Raw genomic sequence first — 20,093 nt, 5'->3', positions numbered from 1 at the left:
AGTTTATGACTTTAATTGTAACGATCTTGTACAAATTAAAGAAATGTGAATTTCTGTCTCATATACTTCCATTGAGCAGCAGATGTGCATTTGCAGTCTTGGACTGAAAGATATAGCAGTACCTGATCTGCTAACACGACATGTGGTCAGGGCAAGGGGACACAACAGGGCAAGGGAGATTTATTTTAAATAAGTAAATGGCATGCTGCTTAAAAAAAAAAAAAAAAAGGTATACAGCTGTGGTCAGATCGAGGATTCTCTACATATAATGATCTGAGGTTTTTCTTGTCTTCTTTAGATAACTTTTAGTATGTGATAGAATGGCTTATTCTAAGCAACTTTTCAATTGGTCCTCATTTTTTCTATTGAATAGTTATCATTATAGTAATTATTTCCCTTGTTCTTCTGAACTTTTCCAGCTGTTAATTGGGGGTCACTGACTCCATCTAAAAACAAATGCTCTGTAAGGCAACAAATTTATTGTCATTGCTACTTTTTATGACTCCTCTCTCTATATAGATACTCTCCTATTCATATTCCAGTCTCTTATTCAAATGAATGCATGGCTGCTAGCAATCAGATTGCTAAAACTGCAAACTTGAGAACTGTTGAATAAAAGCTAAATAACTAAAAAAATAAAACGCGCATAATAAAAAAAAATTAAAAGCAGTGGCAAATTGTCTCAGAATATCATTCTAAAAAGTAATCTAAAGGTGAAGAACCCCTTTATTTTTTATCTACTGCTGTAGTATACATTGAGAATTTCTTTATTCTTTCCTTCTTATCTCTGTAACACATTTGCTACTCTTTATTCCCAGATTGCTCTAGAATTATTATGGCATGACTCTTTTGGGACATGATGTCCCAAAAGAGATTTGCATTAAACTCTTATTGCTATATTAAGAAACAGGGCTGCAGTTACATGTCAAATTGTCTGCTGATGCTTTGACGATATGCCCAGTAGAGCAGCTTTATTTTTTTCACCATGGACTTGCATGTTAATCATAATTTCCTTGCCTCACTTGCTTGAAAAAAATATCTCTATTGTCTCTAGTGGGCCTGAACTCTAAGTGCAGGTGTATGGGTTTGTCTTCTTACACATTTGGAGGATGGACAAAAGAGTAATAGTAGAAAGAATAATTTCCTGATTCATATAGAAGCTGGAAACAACTGCTCATAACACTACATGTAGGGTTGTGTGATTAGCTAGGGTTCCTGGCAAGAAAATGATGAAATCTCAGAGACTCTCATCTCCTACGTTATAGCAACTAGTAAGGTTACTGTATGGTTTAAACTTTATTGTTATTGCTACTTTTTATTACTCATTTTTATATTACTCTCCTTTCCATATTCCAGTCTCTCATTCAAATCAATGCATGGTTGCTATGGTAATTTGGAGCCTAGCAACCAGATTGCTAAAACTGCAAACTAGAGAGCTGCTGAATATAACGCTAATTAAACTAAAAAAACACAAATATTAAAAAATGAAAACAAATTGCAAATGGTCTCAGAATATAACTCGCTACATCATGCTAAAGGTTAACTCAAAGGTGAACAACCCCTTTAACAAGCTCTCCATATTTCCTCTGTTGTAGGGATCTGCTTGGGCAAGCCTATTTTCCTGAAAAAATGGCTTTGGCTTGAAAGATTTTGTTTATCCATAATCCAATAAAAGGTAATGTGCAGTTTATCACTGCAAACGTGTTTTTCCTTTCTTCTCTTACAAATGCCCTCTAAGGTGGCTACCAGAGTCTTAAGATAGTTCTCAGCCAAGATTCTGCTGGTGTGAAGAAAATCACGAATAGAGTAACTGTAATTAGCCTTTCTTTTGTCATGTGTACAGTGCAGATCAACGAGTAAGAATTAGTGTCAATAGTCTGGGAAACCAATGTAAATAAGGGAGATCTTGGTGCTGTGTCCAGCTAGACAAGGAAGATGGGGTATTTACTACACTGCCTTTGCACAAAAAATGTACCCAGAACAAATTAAATGCAACATTTTAACATGAAAGTGCAATTAAGTCAATTTAGAGTATAAAAGAGGTACTTAAATTAGGTACTAGCAGCTACACAGTAAGACATGCCTAACAGTAGAGAAACACTCACATAGAGCATTAGAACAAGCTTCATTATTGAAATGGTGGTTGGCATACTCTGTACATTTGATGATACCGTTGATACACAATCCTGGGAGTCTTTCACAAGACACATTTTTGTATAAATAAGCACAGACTCTTCTATGCAGTTATCAAAATAAAGTTATGAAACAAGTGCCATTTATTTGCAGGCTTCTCATGAACAATATTTTGTACATTAGAGTCTTCAAATAAATGACTCTAAATAACATTAACAGCATGTGTAATGAGTTACAGTATACATCTTTGTAATGTTATAACCCTGATGCGTCATACTTATCTTCATCTCCCTGTCTGCAATGCATATGTAGTACATGGACTCCCTTCTACAACTAGAAAAAAAGGATGCACTCTTACAACATGATGCTGTGTATCTCCAAGTGTTTATTATGCAGCGTGCAAATCAAACATTTCAGGGGCCTCATGTCCCCTTTATCAGTGCTATAGTACAGTTAGGGGCCTGGATCTCTTCTACACCATCATAGAGTAAATACCTAACTAAATGTATGAAATCCAGCAATATTCATTGCCACTTGTTACATTTTTTGTAGATACTGGCTTCCCAGCAGCTTCTACAGGAGTGCCATGTAAACCAAATAAGTAACAACTGCACCTCACCATGTGGCAGCTCCATGCAGCAGCAGTGAACAAAATTAAATCAGGCACATATCAGCATCAAGAAAATCCACTGTTTGCTATGGTCTATATCCTTACCTTACACTACCACATTTCACTTGTTATACACATGGCCCTGTGCCTGTTTATAGTTATTTTATGGTATTTTTGCCAATTAACTACATTTACTGGTATTTTCTGATCATTAAAACCCCACTAGCACTATTTTTCAGAAGCCAACAGTTTGTTACTGTCATTAGCAAGAAACCCACAGAGAATCCCAGGTTTTCATCACTACTGCTCAGTAGTAGAGATCAAAATACCAAAGTGCAATAGCGCCAGGTGATCCCAGATATAGCTAGTGACAAGGTCAAATTTAATTTATATATCTGAGGAATGAGGCAGTGCAAGTTTACAGTGTGCTTCTCACAGTTGCTCTATTTTTGCCTGACATGGTTTTGTCACAGTAAAAAAGTTTTTAGTAAAAACCCTCTTGAGTATTAAAACTGTTATTTAGATACTTCTGGTAAATGCTAAAATGTATTGCTATTGGAATTGACTTTTATGCACCCCCAAACTCCTTTATGTTCGTTATTTTATAGTGTTATGAAAACTAAATAAAAACAAAAAAACTGTTATTTCGCACTAAAAAGCTAAATAAAGAATAAGAACTAATCTGCCCTCGTGGAGATATAGTTACAGCACCTGAATTGTGATGTCAGCAGTAAAGTCAAACAGCTGTTTGAGCTGTACACAAAATTACATGGAAGGTCATTAACCAATCAACAGTTAAAGTAAATGGTTATATGCAGAAACGTGGTTGATACACAGCCCAGTACACCCCTGCTCTACACAGTAGCATCAGTACTCATACACTACATTAAAGCCCTGTTGTTGAACTCTAATCACCCCCTGTTGTCAGCAGCTGTTAAATGACACTGGTAAGTTTCATTGATCTGATGTTTCACTCTGCACTCTGCCAGGGTAATACCGGTGTCAAAAATTTTTTAGTGATTTTGGAAGGATAGGATGCATAATACTGAATAAAGATCAATAAACACTGAAAATGTTGTCTTCTAGGTTTCTCTGTGATGAGGCAGAGGGTTTTGGCACAAATGTCTTACTCATTTAAGCTTAACAAAGATTAATGTAGTAATAAGTACGTATTAAGTAAGATTTGGCTATAGCAAAGTTTTCATTTAGTTGAAGGAAATTGTTTGAGGACCCCTGCCCAAAATACATATTTAGCTCTTTTTTGTAAGAGAAAAGTATTATACAACTGCTGTAGGAATCACTGTTAAAAAAAAAAAACACAACATATTTGAAAAAGTAAATAATAAAAAAAAAAAACATTGGTGGTCAGGGCCCCCCCTACAAGTAAAAAAAAAAATGGATGGGCATGCCCTCCTAATAAATAAAAAAATAATTAAAAACAAAACATTGGTGCCAGGGCCCCCCATAAAAATTTTTAAAAAACATTGGTGGCCAGGGCCTACTTTCAAGTAAAAACCATTGGTGGCCAGGGGTTTATGAAAATAAAAAACACATTGGTGTTCATTGAAACTTACCTTAGGTTCTTCTTCAGCTTCTTCTGCTCCTTTCATCGCTTCCGGTCTTTTTGCGGCTTCGGGACTTTAACTTCTGGTCTTTTAGTGGCTTTGGGTCTTTTTGAGGCTTCGGGTCTTCAGCTACTTTCATGGGGTTCCGGTCATTTTGAGGTTTCAGGACTTCACCTTCTGGTCTTTTCGCAGCTTCGGCTTTGTTTGCGGCTTCGACAATTCGGCCCTTTGGGACATTTGTCTCTTTTGGCGGCGCATCACTTCCTCGCTGGTAAAGGGGGGCCAGGCTAATTCGAAAACTGCACAACTGGGGGAGCACAATTATAATGGGCCTCAAGGGGGGCCCAGTATAGCCGTGCCCCCCTGATGGTGGCCCTGCCTGTAGATATGTCTAGGATTCAATATTTCACCCATGTATTTGCATTTAGCCTATTGCACCCAGCCATGTCAGCAGCCTACCCAGAGGTTTGCAGCACATGTAAACTTTAATAGTTGCAGACTAGATATTTCAGAAGGTATTTATACAGATCTATGTACAGTGCTGTACATTTTATACAATAGCACATATGGGGGTAACACAATTTTTTAACCAGAGATAGGATGTTTTTCTGTAGTTTGTGTACAATGCAATATACTGTGAATTAAGCATGGATCAAGGGATATATTATACTTATCCTTTAAAAGGAGACGGAAAGACTTATTTACTTGGGGGTTCCAAAAGTTAGGTACCTCCAAGTGATCGCATTTACTTACCTGAAACCCACGGCCGTTGCTCCTATCAGCAGAAAACTGCACCGGCCCAGGATTTTCTTCTTCTTCTTTCTTCAAATTTCCCTGGGCAGACGAATGTACGGTAGAATTAGGGTTGCCAACTTTGCGAGTGGCTAAACCCGAACAAAGGGGGCTGGGCAGATAGCATTGGGGGTGGAGCAGTGATGTTCGGGACGGCGTGATGACATCAGAGATGATGCCGTGGAGTTATGATGCCGTGTTAGGGTTATTGCATCACATATGCAACTGGCTGGATTTCTGTCCAGTTTTCTCATTGTTTTTAATGGACAAATTTTAGAAGACAGCCATTGGACAGAGATGTCCAGTTGAAACCCACACAGCTGGAAACCCTAAATCTATCTTATTCTGCCCGATAAATAAGACCAATCCTTTAACTACAGGTATGGGATCTATTATACAGAAATCAGTTATCCAGAAAGCACAGCAATGCACATTTAGAAAAGCTATTTCTTATTTTTGATTGATTTGCTTATTTCTGTAATAAGAAATTAACCTGATAATAATTAAGCCATGTCAAGGTGAGTATCTTTCTGTTTAATTGGTTTTCGTATATTGGCCAGATTATTGTTCAGGCTTCACAAGGCTAAAAACTGAACAGAAAGTTGAGACCTTAACAGGCCTTAGAAAAACCGAACTGTTCGGGTCAAAACCAAACAGGTGGCAACCGTAGGTAGAATAAAATAGCCTATGTCATAGTTTGGCTTTTTTCGCTACTGTGCATGAGCACAAAGAAAAGTAAATACAGCCTTTCCTTCTCCTTAAAGGAGAAGGAAAGCTACGGAGGCATTTTATTGCCAATAGATTAGCTGCAATAGTGCAAGCTAGAATGCTATATTTATTCTGTAGAATATTTTACCATACCTGAATAAAAAGCTCTAGAAACTCTCTGTTTGTTTAGGATAGGAGCTGCAGTTTTAATGTGGTGTGACATCACTTCCTGCCTGAGTCTCTCCCTGCTCTGGGCTTAGATTACAGTAGAGAAGGGGGGGGAGCAAACTGAGCATGCTCTTGCCCAGGGCAATGAGGTTTAAGATGAGGGCAGGAAGTCTGATACAGAAGTGACACACAGAGTATGTGGGTTGGATTTCCCCTCATTGACGAGGATGGGGGAGTACCCTTGTGATGTCATGCTTCTGAGTGAGGCTGTATATTGCTTAACTAATGTGATTTTAACTATTTATTGAGGTTTTTATATAGAACGGCTTCTTGATAAAGGTCCTAGATGGGGATCAAAACGTTGCCCTAGTCTCTTTTAAGATGAATCAATATTAAGGTTTTTTTTATATTTTTCAAAATCCCCAGTGTGCATCTGTATTTTGAATGAAGTGTGTATAATTGCCATATGATAGCTCCTGGGTCAGTGATTTTTCAGCGTGGGAGTGCTTGACCTACTAGCTTGTCTATATACAAATACATATTACATATACACATACATACACCATGTGTTGAGGCTCTCAGCACATGGTGTGTGTGTGTTTACACACACACACACACACACACGATAAAGACCCCATTGAGGGTCGAAATGTCGATTCCAATAAAGTTTTTTACTGCAATAGCCCCTAGAGTGCAACAGCATTTTCTTTTACAATTTCTATATAATACCACTGTTAGCACCAGGGCATTATCTCCTTTAAAGTTGGTGCAGCAGCCTCATGGACTCTATATGTACATACATATATATTCACACAAATGTGCTGAGTAAAACCCTGACCCACAGAGCTTACATTCCATGCGGGGCGTGTAGATGACTCGGACTCTGCTTGGGGAGCCATTGCCAAAGACCAAACACACAGACATACGAGTCAATAGGCATTGTAAATGGACAGAGAAACAAGTAACAATAATTTCGACCAATTACTTAAGACAGTACAATCACAGTAATAAGCAAGTGCAAACCCGACGCGTAGAGAATGAGTTAGTAAAACACAATATATCTTACGCTCAGTGTCTCTCACACAAAGTTATTGAGCAGTAAGTAACTATGAAACAGATGCCAGTATCCCAAATTAGCACGATTACCCGCACAAGCAATTAAATAAGTCGGTCGAATCCGTGGGGCACGCACTCAGTGTTAACCACGTGGGACATGTACGTTGTACCCACCATCTTGGTAGAATTTACCAAAGCACATGGTAAGCTAACTCAAAATGGCTACGAAACCCCACAAGCGAAAGACGATTGGTTACTGAGATCGCGAATCTGATCACAGATTGGTTCAGCCGCACCGAAGAAATAGAATGGTCAGGAGTTTGCGTTCCAACTTCACTTTTAGCTCGCGGTTGGTCAGATCCTGGCATATACTACGATTGGTTGCAGGAGTAGGGGTTGGCCCCATGCTTTCTTAGCAATGTGTGGATTGGTTGAGCAGCAGCACGTGATAAGAAGTCTTTATTAGCAGCTTCGCCGAAGATTTGCGTTCAGTCGGTTCCTTGTCGCAGGGGCATCGTGTTGTCTGGTTCCATCGTAGAGACACGTGAATAATCATCTCCCGAACGTAACACCGGCTACCATGGTGAAACTAGCTAAGGTAAGGATTTTTTTGGGGATCGTTTTTGGCGTAATTTGACATCAGTTCAATCTGTGCATGAGGTTACTCCGCCTTTTTTTTTTTTCATTACAATACACTAGTAAACAATCGCGCCTAAAATGCGCGGACGTTGATTAAAGACGGTGGTGCATTTTATTTATCTTCTTTATTAATATCTGTGCGAAAGCCTTGCACCTGAGTAAGCAGTAATGCCTTATAGGGCACTCGTCTTGGTAAGCCGGGTTAGCCTTAAGTAATGGAACGAAGACGAGAATGGCGGTGGGTTGCGGACTAACGCATGCGCGATTGCGAGCTTTGAGGCGCGCTCAGGCGATTTTTGCTTTTTGTTACTTCACCACGTGACAGTTGTGGGGCGTCTTATATGGAGGTGTCATCGCCGGATTTAATCAATTGACTGTATGTACTCGGATTTTGTGTTCTATAGACTTACCTGGTTAACATAGTAGCTTCCATATTTAATTACCTGTAGCCTAGCTTTCTGTACGCCTGAATCTCTATTTGCCATCGTGACGGCGCCATTTTAGTTTGGGTGAAAAGGCGTGAGACGTGGCCTTGTTTCCGGGGGCACGCACGTGGGACATTTCCCGTACGGCAGATGCACGTGGTCGTTTAATTAGGCTTCGTCTTTTAGAAGGTTCACACATGCGCTCCTGGAAAATGGTAAAATCAGTGGAGGTGGATGCTGACTGACCGGTTTTGCCATTCAATGCATATTTTGCGTGTTATGTTTAGAAGTTCCTCGAGTGCCTATAAAAGACCACGTGTGGGTTATTCTCCACGTGGAGTAGTGCCTATGTATTTGTCGGCTCTTTAGGGGGAGTGGCTAGGACTTTTGTCAGGTTAGCCTCACCCAGACCTTGATCCAAATTTATCCGGTAAATGCTTGTTTGACTCTACCAGACAATATCTTTTAGAAAAATATAGACTTAATATAAAAACTGTCCTTTGCTTTCTGAATCTGATACTTTTGTGTAATGTCCCTTTTATTTTTCTGGATAGGTTTTTATGACTTCATTACGCCAGCATGCAATGCTTAGTGTCTATATACGAACCTGTCTACACTCTTGTGCTGTTAAAATAAATATTAATTAAAATGTTTTTTAATTGATTTTCTTTTTTGCCAGGGTGCAAAAACTCAAGCAAAGCCCAAGAAGGCAGCACCACCACCTCCAAAAGATATGGAAGACAGTGAGGAAGAGGAGGACATGGAAGAAGATGACAGCAGTGATGAGGAGGTGATAACAATTGTCTAGTACTTTTGTAGAGATGCCAATGGCTGTAAAAGAATAAACTGAAAAATAACTTGTGTAATCTGAATTACTTTGTAAATTAAGGCTATGATCCTCTCATGCGACCTCCTTGAAGGAGATGTGTATAATTTTTTTATTTTTTAATACATAGTGTCTGTCAGGCATGTTTGATTTTTGCCACCTGATTAAGGACTGCATTGGCTTGATATGGTCCTCTCCCACAGCCCCTATTTTTACAATGACTGCTTTTATCTGACCTTTTTTGCTTTTGCTCCTGTGTAGGTGGAAGTACCTGTGAAGAAGACACCAGCCAAAAAAACAGCCACTCCAGCCAAAGCAACACCTGGAAAAGCAGCCACACCAGGAAAGAAGGGAGCAACTCCAGCCAAGAATGGAAAGCAGGCTAAGAAACAAGAGAGTGAAGAAGAGGAAGATGACTCTGGTATGATTTTGCCAAGTTGAGAAAGTATATAGTTATCTACTGGGGCGTCTTCAACTAAATGGCATGTTTTATTGCAGATGAAGAGGCTGAGGACCAGAAACCTATTAAAAACAAACCAGTTGCTAAGAAAGCTGTAGCAAAAAAAGAGGAATCTGAGGAAGATGACGATGATGAAGGTAAAGCATGTTTTAAGGCTTGTTTAAAATAGGTAGTTGATTGACTGTGGATATCTGCAACTAGGCAGTAGTTTAACATTGGTAGATTAAGGCTCCTAGAATGAAACATGATATAAATTAACAATACCAGAAAAATGGATTGTATGTTGCATTGTAAAGAGTAGGGGAAGGCAGATAATTTAGAAGCTATACAATTGAAACCTACAGAAAGTACAGAACAATTTACAAGTGCAGTACACTTAAGGACGGAAACTAAATACATTTTTTATGTTTGGGGCGGTGATAGCTTGGTACTTGACTATAGTATTGATTCTGGCATATATGATGAGCATTATGGGACTTAATACTGAAAACTGATGTCTTACATTTGCTGATATGCTTTACAATTTGGGACTTTAGTTTGGGTATGTGGATTTCATTAATCCAAACCCTGGTTGCCCTGTTGGATGCTTAGTGTACTATACTGTTATTTTCGTTTAGATGAGTCTGAGGAGGAAAAGGCTGTTGCCAAGAAGCCTACACCTGCAAAGAAACCTGCAGGAAAAAAACAGGAATCTGAGGAGGAAGATGATGAAGGTATTTTCTGTGATAACTTAATACTTGATCATATTATTGTTTCTAGCATATATGATGAGCATTATGGGACTTAATACTGAAAACCTTGATGTCTTACATTTGCTGATATGCTTTTCAATTTTGGACTTTTGTGCCAGGCAATACTTGCCATGTAATTGACTTTATTGTATAATCAATTTGTATTCACTTGTTAGAATCAGAAGATGAGCCAATGGAGGTTGCACCAGCTCTAAAGGGGAAGAAAACTGCCCAAGCAGCGGAGGAAGATGAGGAGGAGGAGGACGATGACGATGAGGAAGACGATGATGATGAGGAGGAACAGCAAGGTGGGTTTTTTCATTTGTGTATCTTCCCAGTCTGTGTGGCCGCCCTACCCCCTTAAGAACCATTCAATAAAGCTTGTTTTCTTAGGCTCTGCAAAACGCAAAAAAGAGATGCCAAAAACTATTCCTGAGGCAAAAAAAACAAAAACAGACACTGCATCAGAAGGTATGCATTTGATTAATTTTTTTGTAATAGTTATGCAGCGACACTGGATAATGAGTATTATGGGTATTGACTCATGATTTGTATATGTATATGGTTTGGATGATTTTTTGGACAGACATAATATCAAAGGCTATTGTGATACTAAGTTCTATAGTTAGTGTGTATATATATCTATATCTATATCTATATATATATATATATATATATATATATATATATATATATATATATATGTGTGTATATGTATATATAGAATTTAATTAAAAGTAGGGAGGGGTGTGTTTGCTGGGTTTTCATTTGGAGGGGTTGAACTTGATGGCCTTTGTCTTTTTTTTTCAACCCAATTTAACTATAACTATATAACTAACTATAGATATAGATATATAGTTGATTTCATTAAGGTACTTTTTTTTTTTTTGTAGGCTTGTCAATCTTTATTGGGAACTTAAACTCTACAAAGGAATTTGATGAACTAAAAGATGCTCTGAGGGAGTTCTTTTCAAAGAAGAACCTAACCATACAGGACATAAGGATTGGAAACTCAAAGTTAGTATCTTTCCGGATATAAAAATAACTTTGTATGTTCATTTCTACCAATTTTGATATCTGTTGTCTAGAGCAGGGATCTACCATCTGATGTCTTAACAGCTAGTGCTTGGAGGCAAAGACATGGCACTGTAAATTTGTATTGCTTTGAGCAGTTTTTTTTTTCTCACTCTCAAAATGTAAATATAAAAACTGGATGAAAGCACTGCACGAGTTACATTAACTCTGTTGTGGTGGGGGGGGGGTTCCCATGAAAAAAATTTGGGATTGATATAGAAACTAGAAGGGTTTTCCTGGTCCAAAAGAATGCGTTTGGGACAGTAAAGGGATGCCTTCAACTAGTTGGCATTAATTTAAGTATTTCTTGAGGAAGCAAACTGTTAAATCTGAATGGCAAGCCCTACTGTATTCATCTTTTGATTGCTCCACTTAATAATGGCTCTTGGGCTGTTGCTTCATAAAGGAAGCCGTGTACTTCTCAGTTGAAGTAACAATGTTGAAGCAATCAGGGCTTCTGTTCATTGATGATCAAGTTTGTTCTCGGTGACAAGATATTACTTAAAATAAAACATAGCACGTGTAAATCCTCAAATGGTGTTTCTTTTAATGGCGGCTTCACTTATTTTTCCACAGGAAGTTTGGGTATGTGGATTTCTCATCCGAGGAAGAGGTTGAGAAGGCTCTGAAACTGACTGGGAAGAAGATACTTGGTACAGAGGTGAAGATTGAAAAGGCTATGGCTTTTGACAAAAACAAAACTGCTGAAAATAAGAAGGGTATGTAGTGTCTTCCTGCCTCACATATGTCTTAACATCTGTCTGCCACTGTTGTCTTGTTTGTTTCCCGATCACTGTATCCCATTGATTATGTTCAACATCTGTTGCTTTTCCTGAAAACACATAATTTTGTAAAAATTAGTCCTGCTTTCTAGAGAATCTATGAATTGCCCATTGTGCAAAGCAGGTGATCATAGGTTTCCAGTATAGAATGAAAAGTCTGGATCTTTTTCTATAATCATGTGTTGATAGTAAGTGTGATTTAGTCTTTTGTAAAAAAAATCTTACACACAGACAGTTGTATATGAATATGTAATTATTTTGGGGGAAGGAGTTCAGATAATGCTTGTATAGCTCTAGAATGCCTGGGGCTTAACTTCAGAATTAAGGGAGATAAGTATGTTTTCTGTTGCATTAGTGGCTTTACAATAAAACTGGGTTACCAACTGATTATGTGATTTTAACTTTTCCCTGCAGAGAGGGATTCCCGAACTCTGTTTGTGAAGAACATCCCCTATAGCACAACTGTTGAGGAGCTGCAGGAGATATTTGAAAATGCTAAAGATATTAGAATTCCCACTGGCAAAGATGGATCAAATAAAGGGTAAGGCTGAGAATTTCAACTCTTATAACATACCTACAGTTTTCTGCAGTAAAGTCGAGGCCTTCCTATTGTAAACTGCTTCCTTTGATGTAAAATGTAACAATCTTGTAATTTGGTGCCTGAAAAGTTTTAACTTGTGTCAGCCTTTTGTTACATTATACACGTTTTGGATTCAGATTGGCAAATCCTTAATGCTTGGCCAAACTGAATCCAACCCTTTAATGTATTGAGATTTTTTATATTGATGCCTGATTGTGATTTGATGCCTGTTTGATGTGATCTCTTGCAGGATTGCATATGTTGAATTTAGCAATGAAGATGAGGCAAACAAAGCTCTTGAAGAGAAGCAAGGAGCAGAGATTGAGGGACGCTCTATTTTCGTTGACTTCACTGGTGAAAAGAGCCAGAATTCGGGAAATAAAAAAGGACCCGAAGGTATATATTTCAGCATGTGATTTTATGTAAATATGTAATGGCGGCTCGAAATTTACTTCACTTGGTAGTGATCACAATGTAACTTTTTTTCATCGTAAAGCATGATAATTAAGTTTGATGGCAAAAGTTGCTTGTCTACAGTTTGCATTTAAAAGGCTATTGTAGAATGTAAATATGGACTGCCCTCCCTTGTTTTGCAGTAAAATATTGCCAATATGCTGTTTGATTCACCAAATGAACAGTTTGTCAGAAAATTAGCCTATGCTTCTGTTCTGATGTCCAGCAACTCAAATTTGTCTTGTCACACGTTTCATCTATGTTTGTAAATGAATATGTGGCTAAATGGTCCTGAGATCTGATCCAGCCAGTTTTATATAAAACTTGTAGCTTGCCTGTCTTGGTTTTATGTAACTTAGATGTTGTAGTGACGGTAGTTCTCATATCTAGACCAGTTGCAAGCCATAGTGGTTCTCCCAACAAAGCATGAAATTTATTTCTTCTCCCCCCCCCCCCCCACAGGCGATTCCAAGGTACTTGTCGTAAACAACCTGTCATATAGTGCAACAGAAGACAGCCTCCGTGAAGTCTTTGAAAAAGCCACATCTATACGGATACCACAGAACCAGGGACGGGCTAAGGGGTGAGTAATGGAAGTATTTTTAAGACACGTACTTTTATCTGTCTTGGGTGTTGTACTGTGTGCATGTGTAGCTAGGCAGTCAGCTAGAATATTCAATGAACAGAACGGGTTGCTTTCTTGTAATTACTGGTGAACTCTTACTTTCTCCAATATTTCTGTGAAACCAATATAGTACAGATAACCAATTGAACAGCTTCCTTCATAAGAGCCACCACTAATTCTGCCAGAATAGCTGTGGACTAGCATTTTGTTACTTGATACATGGGCTTAATGTTTTCTTTATTCTCTGACTTTGCAGCTTTGCCTTTATTGAATTCTCTTCTGCGGAAGATGCAAAAGATGCAATGGATTCTTGTAACAACACAGAAATTGAGGGACGGTCCATACGGCTGGAGTTTAGCCAAGGAGGTGGCCCTCAAGGTGGTGGAAGGGGAGGTAGGTTAAAAGTCCACGCTTAATAGTTTAACTTTTGGGTTTATTGAACATCTATTTCTGTGCAGGTGTACTTGTTTGTTCTGCTTAAGGAACTGAAAGTGATTAACATCTTTGTCGTCTAATCGAGCTTTCTGCATGTTTAATCTAGCTTTAACTAAAGAGGAGGGTCAGGTGCTGGAAGTGATAAGCTTTATTATAACAATTTTATGATGAAAAGAATTTCTCTAGATAGTAAAGTACTGATCCAGCATTTAAACGTTATCCAGCATATTAACTTGAGCTGAATTATTTCAGGACTACTGTGCATTTTGCTAAATATGAAGAAAAAAATCTATCTCAATGGTGCAAACTGGAGTACTCCAGATTTCTGAATGGTTGTGGTTATGAAATTACTAGTGCATGGGTAAACGGTAACATCACTGAAACATTCAAAACACTCATTGTGTGCCATTTCTGTAAACACCTCCACCTTTATATGGGTCATGGCTGATGAGATTTGTTGCCTACACAATGTGTGCTGCTGCAAGTGAAAATTCTATACAATTTGAATATGCGTATTGTTGCAGCAATTCAAACGTTAGAGACGGACATGGTAGTGCAGATTTACCATAGGCAACAAATCTTGTCTGCCACCCCCTATAAACACTTAAAACTAATCTTCTAATGGAGGAAAAAAAACTTTCATACACTTTTGCTCAAGTTCTATTTTGTGTTTAAAAGTTGTGGACACTTGTAGTCAAGAAAATAATTTTCATATCACTTAAGATGAGTATTGTGAAACATGGTCCCGTGGAACCAAATTAATCTGTCCTCAAATTTTCTAGGTTCAGCGCAGTCAAAAACCCTCTTTGTCAGAGGTCTTTCTGAAGACACCACTGAAGAAACCTTGAAGGAAGCATTTGATGGCTCTGTTAATGCCAGGATTGTGACGGACAGAGATACTGGCGCATCCAAGGGGTAAGTGAACTAGAATATTCATTTTGTGGTATGTGTAAATATTTAATCTTCTCATTGAGCTCTATCCTGTCTGCAACATATGGATTCGCACGAGAAGAATATTAATGTACTTATGTGACCTGTATCGTTGCCTTTGAATACGATGGCATGAAATGGTCTGTGCAATATGACTTGCTGCATTGTAAAGCTATGATTTGAAAATTTTCTTGAACTTGCCAAACATTTGTTTGCTTTGGTTTTTAGGTTTGGATTTGTAGACTTTTCCACTGCTGAAGACGCTAAAGCTGCCAAAGAGGCCATGGAGGATGGGGAAATTGATGGAAACAAAGTTACTCTAGACTTTGCAAAACCTAAAGGCGACTCCCAGCGTGGAGGACGTGGGGGTTTTGGCAGAGGAGGTGGCTTTAGAGGTGGTCGTGGTGGCAGAGGAGGTGGAGGAGGAAGAGGCTTTGGTGGCAGAGGTGGTGGACGCGGAAGAGGAGGATTTGGAGGTAAGTTATCCAGTTAACTTCTTGCCATGAAAATATTGTATTAACAATTGATATGAAAACCCATGCTGCCATCGGTACTTGTAATTTTTGGACATTTTTTTTCTCTGAATGTTAAAGGGATACTGTCATGGGGGGAATAACATTTTTCAAAATGAATCGGTTAATAGTGCTGCTCCAGCAGAATTCTGCACTGAAATCCATTTCTCAAAAGGGCAAACAGAATTTTTTTTAAAAAAAAATCTGACATGGGGTTAGACATATTGTCAATTTCCCAGCTACCCCAAGTCATGTGACTTGTGCTGTGATAAACTTCAATCACTCTTTACTGCTGTACTGCAAGTTGGAGTTATATCGCGCGCCCCCCCCCCCCCCCCCCCCCCAGCAGCCAAACAAAAGAACAATGGGAAGGTAACCAGATACCAGCTCCCTAACACAAGATAACAGCTGCCTGGTAGATCTAAGAATAACACTCAATAGTAAAAACCCATGTCTCACTGAGACACATTCAATTACATTGAGAAGGAAAAATCGCAGCCTGCCAGAAAGCATTTCTGTCCTAAAGTGCAGGGGCAGCTGGGAAATTGACAAAATGGCTAGCCTCATGTCAGATTTCAAAATTGAATATAAAAAAATCTGTTTGCTCTTTTGAGAAATGGATTTCAGTGCAGAATTCTGCTGGAGTAGCACTATTAACTGGTGCGTTTTGATAAAAACATGTTTTCCAATGACAGGATCCCCTGAAGATGCCATCGGCAAGCAGTAGTTTTTGCTTTTATTTCTAACTTATCAGATCTTTCTTTCACAGCTAATTGCATGGGCAGTGGCCAAGTCTCCAAATTAGAGCCTGTCTAAATAAGCATCCCTAGTTTTAGACGCCATACCTTTTTAAAGAAAAAGTACCACTAGCATTACTTAAAAGGAATTGTTCAGTGTAAAAATAAAAACTGGGTAAATAGACAGACTGTGCAAAATAAAAAAAAATGTTTCTAATATAGTTAGCCAAAAATGTAATGTATGAAGGCTGGAGTGATTTGATGTATAACAAGTCAGTCAGAACACTACTTCCTGCTTTTCAGCTCCCTTGGTTTACACTGACTGGTTACCCTGGCTACCAATCAGTAACCAATCAGACTTGAGGGGGGACCATATGGGTCATATCTGTTGCTTTTGAATATGAGCTGAATGCTGAGAATCAATTACAAACTCACTGAACAGAAATGTACCATGTGGCCCCCCTTCAAGTCACTGACTAATAGTTATAGTATCAGTTATAGAGCTGAAAAGCAGGAAGTTGGATTCTGGCTATTTTATTAGACATTGGTTCTCTCCAGCCTTTGTATATTACATTTTTGGCTAACTATATTAGAAAAAAAATTTTTATTTTGCACAGCCTATCTATTTACCCTGAACTGTTCCTTTAACATTAATCTGTTCATCCAGCACCAAATTTTGAATTTGAAAAGTTTTCATTCTGTATCTGTCAAGTGACCCCCAGATTACCTTGTATAAGAACTGAAGCTGTGTACAAAGTCTTTACCAGGGTAGGGTAACTAATCAGTGTCCTGTAGCCCAATTCAAATTTAAAATCTTAAAACCAAAAACAATGCTGCCTTATCACAGAAGGGCGATCTGTGGAATAAATCTTTAGATATAGAGAGCCTATTGGTGAAGGACAAATGTGCTATTTGTCACAGCTGCTAAATGCCAGACAATACAGAACTTTGTTAAAACACCCAAATCACCTAATTGCTCAAGAATGCCATTGTAGGTTTGTTTGTTTTGGTTTTTTTTTTGAGCATTAATGTGGTTTAGCAAAGACCATTTGCAGTATGGTCTATGGCAGGGTATGTTTTGGCATTTTGTAGCTGCAACAAATCCCACTCATGATGAGCTTTTATCTGAACCTTTGTGATGAAAATGGAACAAATTCTCTAGATAGTAAAGTTACTGATCCAGCATTTAAATCTGCTTGACCTTAATTGCACAAACTGTCCTCTAGAACAAATTAAAAACATGATACAAAATGGTTTATATCTATACATGACTTTTTGTACATGTGCCTTTATGTTGGCATGCATGCATACATACTTTCTTGTATTGACTTGTGAAATATCTAATACTCTTTATCTAGGAAGAGGAGGTGGAGGATTCAGAGGTGGTCAGGGCGGAGGATTCAGAGGTGGTCAGGGCAAGAAGATGAGGTTTGATGACTGAGCAGTTTTCATCTCCCCTTTAAACCTCAAGCCATCTCCCTGAAAGGACTCTGGGGGCAGAAAGGGAGATCTGGATTCCCTACCCCAAATAAATCTACTCTTGGCAGAGCCTTCTGTGTGGACATTCCAATGTGGAAATACATGTTTCCTGTATCACCTGGATTCCAAGTCATTTCATGGAAGAGGGGACTGCTTGACTGTCATATACAGACTTTTTTTAGAGTGTGAAAAGAAACCCTGCTGGGACTTGGCAAATTCTTATGTTTTACCCACTGTACAAAAGATTGAGTTTTTTTTTTCTTAATTCCTCTAGTATTTTGCTAAAAGTGCAGACTGTTCATGGTTTTGCTTCAGCAACGTGTCTTGTTCAAATTAAAGAACCTCCTCTGGTTACCTGTTTTTAGTATAACTGTCTCCTGAGTCTCTGCAGTTGTTGACTGACTTGTTCTGCTGCAGCTCTGGCTCACATCTTTGCAATGGCCACCCAACATATCTGCTCTGGCTAAGGTATAGAAAAGACATGAACAATGTTGGGTAGTAAAGCAGTAGAAAGTCAGCAAAGCTACTAAATGGCTTGTGAAATGTTCTGGTTTAGAATGGTGCTAAACTTCCCACTGAATCCATAACTATTGCCATCTTAAGCAGTTATTCTGTGGTGTGCTTAAACCTTATTGTTAAACTTTTTGTTTTTTAATTGAATACCTTGCAAGTAGAATTTGTGGCATGAGTAATCAGTCTTTGCTGAACCACAACTTCCTGACCAGTAGAAAAGGAAACCAATAGTAAGGAAACAAGACCATGCTACTAATAAGGCAGATTTTTGTCTTTTTTTTTTTTGTACTGAAAAGCATGGGTTAATCTTATTCTCCCTGGCATTGAGTTGTTTCCACACAAGCACATTTAGAAATATTGCATTTTTTAATGCTTAATATTGGTGTATTCACAACGCACACATGATGTGATTCCTATTGTTTGTCTTACATGTGTGTTCTTATATGGAATTCTCATTTTTGGTTGTTTTGCTGACCTTTTAAATGTTTTGAGGCCAGGTTGTGAACGTGCGCTAAGCACGTGAGGCCTTACTTTACAAATTAAAATAAAATATATTAAGCCTTTAACCGATTATCCTAGTATACACGGGCTTCTTTGAGACTTATTATAAAATAACTCTGCAGCAAGCACATGCAAGAAGTATTTTGATACTCCAGAATATATGTAGCAGCTAACAACCATCACAAAAATGGAGAAATGCAGTGTATACTAGTAGTCTACTTTCTGGCACTATGCGATTATGAAGCTAGTTTCACTTTAGCATTTCTGATTTAAAGGACTTAAGATCATCTGATAAACAAATAACCAGGGTGCTGAAAACCCTGATAGTTTTCTTAAAGGCTCTTGCTTAGATGAAGAGGTTTACTTAAAAATAGATATGGAACTCTGAGCAAATTGGGGTTTTTTGTTTTTTTTTAAATATTCCTAGCAAATCTTTGCCTCATCTGCCTTTCCAGATTTAAAATGAGGGTCTCTAAACCCGGCAGCTAAAAACTGCTTTAAGGCTACAATTTAATGGTTAGTCAATTTGTATGCATATCTTTCTATGCAGGCTCTCTCCTATTCATATTACCATCTTGTTCACACCACTGCCTGGTAGCTATGGTAAATAGCTTAACCAATCAAATACCAAAAGACTTCATAATAAAAGCTAGGTAACTAAAAACAATTTTAAAAAAAAATGACCAATTGTCTCAGAATGACAGTATCCTAATGATCAACTCCCCTTTAAGGTGCTTGGCTCAGCTATTTGCAACCTTTAATTCTTGGCTTAATACATTTCCATTACTGAAGTTAAAGTTGGGCTTTTGTTTCCTATACATAAACACATTGAGCAACTGTAAAATGATAGAATTGGCATATTTTACTAGATGGCTGGAAGCAGAATCTCCTGGACCCTCTAGTGATGACAAACTGGTTAAATTTCCCTCAAATGTTCCTAAAATTCCTACAGCAATAAAATAAATTGCTGATGGGAAAACATACGTCATTTCCTTTTCCAAAGGAAACTGGGTGACTTCACAAGTCAAAATGCTGCAAATATTTTCCTGCCAGCAACTTTACTTTATTGCTGGCAGAAAAGCATTTTGGGGGACATTTGTTGCCTGTGGTAGAGCAGATTTAACTTCTGATTTCCCTGTCTGCCATAAGCCTAAGAAACAGTGGTTTAGGTTGCTATCAATTTGCCTTTTAAAGATTCCGCATTAGATGAACATTGTTGTTTTGGGGGACACAGGAACAGTGGAGTATAGCTGGTACCACTAGAAGGCAGAACACAAGTGAAAAAGAACTAGCTCCTCTCCTGCCAGCTATACCCCACCCAGCAGGCAGAGCCTAGTTGTTTTTTGTTGTGTTCTTAGG

General features: G+C 38.4%; 1 protein-coding gene and 3 non-coding genes across 5 annotated transcripts; all 4 read left to right on the top strand.

Annotated features, from left to right (window-relative positions):
* The first annotated feature begins 7,439 nt into the window (after positions 1-7,439).
* ncl.L (nucleolin L homeolog) lies at positions 7,440-18,804 on the top strand. 2 transcript variants are annotated; one of them, NM_001372137.1, is given in 16 exon segments: positions 7,550-7,630; positions 8,776-8,886; positions 9,184-9,343; positions 9,421-9,519; positions 10,000-10,095; positions 10,290-10,421; positions 10,507-10,584; positions 11,007-11,130; positions 11,764-11,906; positions 12,384-12,510; positions 12,800-12,945; positions 13,465-13,585; positions 13,884-14,020; positions 14,845-14,977; positions 15,221-15,468; positions 17,600-18,087. In NM_001372137.1, coding segments are annotated over 16 exon segments (1,956 nt in total). In that variant the 5' UTR covers positions 7,550-7,612; the 3' UTR covers positions 17,683-18,087.
* Positions 9,834-9,898, top strand: LOC121393990. Its single transcript, XR_005961450.1, has one exon. It is a non-coding gene; the product is annotated as a small nucleolar RNA SNORD82 (small nucleolar RNA).
* LOC121393991 lies at positions 10,140-10,206 on the top strand. The gene has a single exon (XR_005961451.1). It is a non-coding gene; the product is annotated as a small nucleolar RNA SNORD82 (small nucleolar RNA).
* LOC121393993 lies at positions 14,196-14,268 on the top strand. The gene has a single exon (XR_005961453.1). It is a non-coding gene; the product is annotated as a small nucleolar RNA SNORD20 (small nucleolar RNA).
* Positions 18,805-20,093: the final 1,289 nt, after the last annotated feature.

The sequence above is a fragment of the Xenopus laevis genome, chromosome 5L (assembly GCF_017654675.1).
Source record: "Xenopus laevis strain J_2021 chromosome 5L, Xenopus_laevis_v10.1, whole genome shotgun sequence".
Taxonomy (NCBI): domain Eukaryota; kingdom Metazoa; phylum Chordata; class Amphibia; order Anura; family Pipidae; genus Xenopus; species Xenopus laevis.
This window is presented reverse-complemented; position numbering and strand designations above follow the sequence as displayed.

What these genes read in the sequence shown, in the direction of transcription:
- ncl.L (XM_041562051.1), top strand. An exon ending in TGAGGAGGAAGATGATGAAG is followed by an intron (nt 10,096 to 10,289) that starts GTATTTTCTGTG and finishes TTCACTTGTTAG; the next exon opens with AATCAGAAGATGAGCCAATG. An exon ending in AAAGATGGATCAAATAAAGG is followed by an intron (nt 12,511 to 12,799) that starts GTAAGGCTGAGA and finishes GATCTCTTGCAG; the next exon opens with GATTGCATATGTTGAATTTA.